Source organism: Solanum pennellii, chromosome 7 (assembly GCF_001406875.1).
Source record: "Solanum pennellii chromosome 7, SPENNV200".
Classification (NCBI taxonomy): domain Eukaryota; kingdom Viridiplantae; phylum Streptophyta; class Magnoliopsida; order Solanales; family Solanaceae; genus Solanum; species Solanum pennellii.
This window is the reverse complement of record NC_028643.1, coordinates 7,660,019-7,667,607: the sequence shown is the minus strand read 5'-3', so window position 1 is coordinate 7,667,607 and position 7,589 is coordinate 7,660,019. Positions and strand designations below refer to the sequence as shown.

Here is a 7,589-nt window from a genome sequence, read left to right as displayed (position 1 = left end):
TTCTAAATCAACACTTGTGTTTCTTTTGCCACATATCTACTTAGTTGATGTTTTCTTATTACATTGCAACATTTCCGCAAAGATTAAAAATATTAGTACTAAAATTAAATAACAACTTAGTATATATATATGATATTTTTCTCTTATCAATTAAAATGAATACGTTTTTTGTTCTTCTTTTATTGTTGTGTAACTTTCCGCATTTCTTACATGTTATTGGGTTTGAGGTTTACTTGTCTTGAAGGAAATAGATAAGTGTCATCACATTCGTTTAAAGAGGCAAAATTGAGCCTAAAATTAAAGGGGGTTCGAAGGAAATTGAGCCTAAACTAAAGGGGGCATGAACTGTAATTTATTTTGGATGAATGGCTATTTGCTAAATTAGTTTGAGTTGGGCTATAAAATTGTAATTATTTTGAGTATTGTGGTCCATTTATGTAGTTTCTCCCTTTTTGAAAAAAATGGCATAACATAGCAACTTATAGATAAATTGGTAATAAATAAGTCAATTTTATTTATTTGGCCGAAAAAGGGTTTTTTGAATATTTATTTGGCATTAAACAACCATATTTATTTTTCTTGAAACGGAAAAGGCTCAAAAATACCCCTAAACTATCGGAAATGACTCACATATACCCTTAAACTATATTCTGGCTCAAAAATATCCTTTCGTTAAAGTATTTAGTCATATTTATCTTTACTATTCACACCTCTGTTAATAGTAAGGGTAAATGTGACCCAATACTTTAACGGGAGGGTAATTTTGAGCCAGAATATAATTTAAGGGTATATGTGACCCAATACTTTTCATGGGTATTTTTGAGCCTTTTACGTTCTTGAAAAGTGATTCTTTTCTAATTTTCTCTATATTTCTAGACACATTATTACTTGTCAACTGTTTTTATCATCATCAAATTCATAACGGTTGCATACAAAAACATATTTTATGAAAATTATTTTCATTGACCAACCAAACATTAAAAAATGTTTTCTCCTTTCAAACTAACATGAGAAAATAAGTTAGAAATGCACTTATTTTTCCAAGAAAACATTTTCAGAGAAAACTTTTTTTTCATACCAAACACACCCTAAGTATTATTTATTTATTAGTTTTATTTAAACAGCTTGTGAAGCACGATTTCGTTTGCAGTATTTTTGGCGGCTCCTCACGCCTTTGAAATATTTCCTTTTGCCTCCATTCTTCCATTCTCAGTGAGCATCAAGAAAATTAGCAATGGAGCAGCAGCACAGGAATCAGAAGTCGATGCAAGACCAAAATGATGAAATCGAGGATGTTCAACACGGCCCTTTTCCAGTTGAACAACTTCAGGTTTTCCTCTTTTTCTTCTCTTGAGGGGTTAATTCAATCCTTTTTATATATAAAGTGTCTTAAATCTTGGATTGGGGTAGTTGTTTTGGTGATAGTGATTGTTTATGACTTCAGATTCAGTGTAGCTGGGTCTGATCTTGAATCTTGAATTCTGCTTCGTAGGTTAAATGTTGAATCTTGAATTGTGGTTCTGGGTTGAATCTTGAATGGTAAAAAACGGAATTTTGTGAAACAGCTTTTTTTCAAGGTTGAATCTTATCTTCCTCGCTTATGGGAAATGTTTTTTTTTGTTTTGGGGTTTTCTATACTGTCCCCTTTTTGGCTTCTTGGAATGGGTTTGCTATCCATAGTGCTCTTGTGGATTATTTCAAGCTAATAGTTTTACAGTTATATCTATCTGTCCTTTACTGCCTTAGTTTTGAAGCTAAATTAGTAGAATGCTTTGTGAAATGGGTTCTCGAAGCGATACCACTGATCTTGAAAACCTGGATGAGTGTTTTTTTGGTATGATGTTTTGATGGAGTCATGGAGCCCTGCGACAAGCCTAAGTTTAGTATTTAAGTGGAGAATGGTAGAGGAGTGACCCATCATTCCTGAGTTTCGAATGCTATTGTTGGCAATAAGGGTTGGCTCAAAACAAATTTCTAGGTCATCAATAAAAAAAACAATGTTGCTACAATGGTTTTGCTGCCTGTAATTACAACCAGTTTTCATTAGAAGATTTGTACGTTACTATCAAAGTGTGCAGAATTCAGGGCACCATGAAAAGCTGCTTCTAGAAAGGCACTTGACACAAAATGATTCACATCATGACGCATGATATGGAGGGTCCGATAGGTGAGCGTTGATGGTCAGATATTTTAGTGTGCATCTGGGTTATGCCGTTGGCTTATCAGCTTTGCTCCTTACAAGATTTTAGCAGTTTAGATCTTTTTTTGAAGAATTTTAAGTCTCGAGTGATTAACATTTACAGCAACTCACATAAGTACTAATCATAAGTTTCTCATACTGCAGGTTTTAAAAAGATTTACATGAAGTGAAACCTAAACTCTTGAGGATTTTTTAATCTTACTGGTAGTACATAAAAGCAGGACTAGGCATTTCCTAGATTTTTTTTTTTGGAATTGTTAATATTTAAGAGGCAATATCTTTGAGTATCTTTTTCCTGTCTAGCTTGTAGTATAGTTGTTTCTGTTGAATGACACCCTGTAATTCTTCCAACTTTACAAGGAAATGGTCCATTAGTTACTGAGGCATATAGCTTTTTTGTCCTCAAGGCATCAGGGATTGCAGCTCTAGATGTAAAAAAACTCAAGGATGCTGGTCTATGTACAGTTGAATCTGTTGTTTATGCTCCAAGAAAGGAACTTCTGCAGATAAAAGGAATTAGTGAAGCTAAAGTTGACAAGATCATTGAGGCAGGCATGTCTCTCTTCATTTAACTGCCATTGCCAGTGCTGATGTGTTTCCCTTTACCTTCTTTTTTCACCCATTTCTGCAATTTTTTATCAGCAATCGGTACTAAATCCTTTTAATGCTGCATATGAACAGCTTCAAAATTAGTGCCTTTGGGATTCACTAGTGCCAGCCAACTCCATGCACAGAGGCTTGAAATCATACAGATAACTTCTGGATCAAAAGAACTTGACAAGATATTAGAAGGTAGTTATTTATCTAATTTGTGAACTTCTAGAACCGGAATTTGACCTGGCATCACAACCTCATGCTTTTTTTATCACTTCTCAGGAGGAATCGAAACTGGATCTATTACTGAAATTTACGGAGAGTTCCGATGTGGAAAGACTCAGCTGTGTCACACACTATGCGTGACTTGTCAAGTAAGATAACCTAGACATTTTTTTAATTTTAAAATCCCATGAATAAAGTGCACAAGATTCATTCAAATATCATTCTTTATCTGTTATCTCAGCTTCCATTAGATCAGGGAGGTGGTGAAGGGAAAGCAATGTACATTGATGCTGAGGGTACTTTCAGACCACAAAGACTTTTACAAATTGCAGACAGGTCTTCTACTTGTAATCTCAACTCACATGTTTTTCTGGTATTATGAAGTTCAAACTGTTGTCATCAGTGGGGTTAAATGTTGCAGGTATGGATTGAATGGTCCTGATGTTCTGGAGAATGTAGCCTATGCTCGAGCTTATAATACCGATCATCAATCAAGACTTTTGCTTGAGGCAGCTTCAATGATGGTGGAGACCAGGTTAAATTTTCTCCATATTCCACTGCTCATTTTTGAAAAAAATTCTCATGCTTCTCAGTGGCTGTGATACTTTGAGCAAGAAAATATGCTTAGATTATATCTTTTAGAGAATATTCCAACTCTTGATTGAGTATGTTGAAGGGTTCTAGTTTGAAGCAGCTCTCAATTTGTTTGATTATGGATGTCCATCTTACATCTAATGCATGTTTGGAACTTTGGATACATCTTGGATCTGTTTGAGGTGTGCTCTCACCTGTTTCAAACAAATAAATCTTTGTGAAGTGTTCTAGAATTAAATGAAAAATTTGCTTCCTGAATATAGTGAAAATCTTGAATTTGTGGCTTCCTTAGTTATTTGGGTTCATCTCATCAAAGCATAAAAAAGATCTCTGTTAGAAGCTTAACTTTGAAAACTGTTTTGATCAAGCAGGTTTGCTCTCATGATTGTGGACAGTGCTACTGCCCTTTATAGAACTGACTTTTCTGGGAGAGGAGAGTTGTCTGCCAGGCAGATGCATCTTGCGAAGTTTCTGAGAAGCCTTCAGAAGTTAGCAGATGAGGTATTTAGCATGTCCGTCATTTGTGCATATTATCCAAAATGGAGTCTCCTCCTTCCTATTTTTCTCTCTTTGGTGGTGGTTAATGTTTTAGAATTAGATTAGGGGTTCTTGACTTACTTTTTCTATCAATCCTTTACTTTTACACTTGCAGTTTGGTGTTGCTGTTGTTATTACGAACCAAGTTGTTGCTCAAGTGGATGGTTCTGCTGTATTTGCTGGGCCTCAAATAAAACCCATTGGTGGCAACATCATGGCACATGCTTCTACAACGAGGTACGCATAATAGTACAACTATAACTTGCAGGCGCAGCTTATCTTGATAGCTGACATTTTACTCTCTTCAAATTTTGACAGACTAGCTCTGAGGAAGGGTAGGGCCGAGGAGCGGATTTGTAAAGTAGTCAGTTCGCCATGCTTAGCTGAAGCAGAAGCAAGATTTCAAATTTCTGTTGAAGGAGTCACTGATGTAAAGGACTAAATGTGTGATCAGCACATTGTTTACTACTAGTACTATTTTTTGTTTTCTACTTGGTGTACGATTTTGTCATCATTTTGAAGGTTAGTTAACCATAAAAAGAAGTATGTTATATGAAAGCACACTGCAGTTTTTGTAGAACAATATTCCTTTCTTCTACTAAATGTAAATGCTCCTTTCTCTTTTTGTGTCTTTTTGGCATCTCGTTTTGTATGTTCTAAGATTTATTTAGCACAAGGGAAACTAAAGGACCTTCTGATGTTCACAAGAGAAACTAAAGAACCTAAAGTAAAAGGAAGAAGGGTGCATTCTATTGTCCAAGATTGTATCTACTTTTTCCTGTTTTACATTTTAAGATTGTGTAAAAGTTTGCTGAATACATGCTGGGGATAAAAAGAGGGTGGAATTCACCATGAATAAAAAGGTGTTACTCAATTGTAGGATCAAAGCACTGTATCAGGAGTTTCTCGAGAACACTTAACAAGGATGAAGAAGAAAAGGAGGATCTAATAGAGGAATTTGTATATTTTATATCATGATAGTACAATAAGTTGATTACAAACTATACAATAGTTGAATTGAACTAAATTGAGCTCTTTATAAGCTAATAACAAAATCTGTTACCAACTAATTGCTCTTAAAGGGAATTGTAACCACAATTGAATTTGGCTTCTTCTCTTTTAATCATGTATCAGTACTCCCTTCCAATACAAGATTCTTGTCCCTAAATGATCAAATAATGAGAATCTGGTCTTTAAGGTGGTGGCAAACTCCCAAGCAGCAACATAGGATGGTATCCTATGACCAACTCAGGAACAGGGCAGTGTGGATTGGCCAAATCAACGACAAGGGGGGTAAAAATATTTGATCTGAGATTTCATGACACTTCTTTAATAGGGAAACATGAACTGTGGGATGGATCTTCATTGAACTAGGAAACTGTAAGAGAACGCAAGCAACTAGACCTAAGAACCTGAAATGGCTCATAGTACTTAGTAGCCGACTTATGGAATGAATGACGTGCAATAGTCACTTGCTAGTACTTTGAAGTACACTCAATCACCTACTTCATAACGCCTGTAACTCCCGTGAGAATTAGCATTTTGCTTCATCCAGTGTTGAGCACTCAATAGGTGATGTTTAAGTAGTTGTAGCTTAAGATCTCTATTCAGAAGAGTATTATCAACCTTTGCTAAAATAGATTCACCAGGAAGATAAGGAAGGTGTAATGGAGGTGATTAGTTTAGATAGATGAGAGATGGGAGGTATTGTACCAATACTTGCCATAGGCAAACAAGAAAGCCAATGGGAAACATCTTCATTGCAATAACATCTAAGATATGTCTCAAGGCATCGGTTGAGGACCTCGGTTTGGCCATCAGACTGAGGGTGATAGGTAGATGATAAGTTTAATTGTACACCTTGTAAGGTGAACAACTCTTGCTAGAAAGAACTCAAAAAGATAACATCTATGTCACATATAATAATATGAGGTAGTTCATGTTGTCTAACCACAACATCCAAGAATACCTTCAACTGTCTGGATAGTGTAACGGTGCTTCAATTGAATGAAATGTTCATAGTTAATGAGTCTACCAACCATTTATAGGATGACTTCATATTCATTGGACCAATTACAATGTTTGGATAATCAATTTCTTCTCTAGATCAAGATTTGTCGAGTAGATGTTTTTGCATGGCTTGCCAATCATTTTACGACTTGGATATTGATAAATATCAGCCGGAGATTCTACATATCTTTTTTTTTTTTTTTGTATAAGCAAGTTTTTGAATTCAATTTGTTTGGTATACTTTGAAGAAATTATCTTGAATTTACAGTCATTTAAAATTAAAATTCCTCGTTAGAAATTCAATACAAGAAAATAGGTCGGTGAATGATTACGTTTCTAATAAATCCTAAATAGTATTATATGAAGAACATACGTACAAGGTATTGTGATTTGTAACCTAGACCACTATCATTGGGTTGCTACGATAAAGATTGTGAATTGCTGTAAAAGGGAGTACAAAGATAGGTTATAAGGTTAATATGGAAAATGATTGCTAGGTGGGTTTGAGTTTTGTAGTTCAGATCGGTCATGTATTGGGTTTAAAATTTTTAAATTGACCACTAAAATGAAGTCATTTGTCTAAATAAATGGCCCACTATTTGCCATGTCAATGTGTTGTTAATAAAGATAACTTTAAATCTTAAAAAATGTTGAAGATATTTCTGAACCAATAGATAGAAGGATGACATTTTAAAATTGTTTAGAATACATTAAAGACATTTTAAATCCTTTTTCCTTGTTTAAAAAGCATTAGAAAAATGTACTTTCACTCTACTTAAAAGTGGAAAGAATGTCATTCTTTTAAGACTTTTCCTATGGGGACAAAAAATTAAGACCACTGCATTTGTGTCACGATCTAATTCACCGGGTTGTGCAGGCACCTACTCTAATAACTAGTTAAAAGAATTCTTACCACCCAATTTAAAAACGGTCAATGCAAAAATTAATAAAACATAATCAAACATCTTATTTAATCATGAAAAATAATCTTAACTTGATGAATAACAAAATACTTTGTAATATAACACACTAAACACTCTCCAAGAAATTATTCTAAATTGGTACAAATGCTTTCAAGAGTACAATTTATAAAACAAATAAGATACAACTCTCAACATAAGGAAAATGAGTAGAAGCTGTCGGAAATCATCACCATTTTCACTTATGAAACACCATTGAAATCATGCAACTATATTATATCAAGTGACATAACAAGAGTAGTATCAATACAAATAACATATACTGATAGGTATCATCAGTCAACCCGAACCTATTACATATTCTAGAGTAGACATTCAGAAGGAAATATGTAACATGAAAGTTACATCACATCATATCTACATCCACATGCTTTTACCATCCGGACATAATGTCCATAAACTAGTACACTTTGATCCAAGTCTATACCTTATTCAGCTGCCAACTATAC

The 7,589-nt window shown here is 34.4% G+C and overlaps 1 protein-coding gene across 1 annotated transcript; it reads left to right on the top strand.

Moving 5' to 3' along the window:
• The first annotated feature begins 1,141 nt into the window (after positions 1-1,141).
• LOC107024560 (DNA repair protein RAD51 homolog) lies at positions 1,142-4,781 on the top strand. The gene is made up of 9 exons (XM_015225553.2): positions 1,142-1,330; positions 2,608-2,752; positions 2,882-2,992; positions 3,077-3,168; positions 3,261-3,355; positions 3,441-3,554; positions 3,985-4,114; positions 4,266-4,387; positions 4,469-4,781. Exons 1-9 carry the CDS (start codon positions 1,235-1,237, stop codon positions 4,590-4,592), a joined length of 1,029 nt encoding a protein of 342 aa, XP_015081039.1. The 5' UTR covers positions 1,142-1,234; the 3' UTR covers positions 4,593-4,781.
• The last annotated feature ends 2,808 nt before the right edge of the window (positions 4,782-7,589 follow it).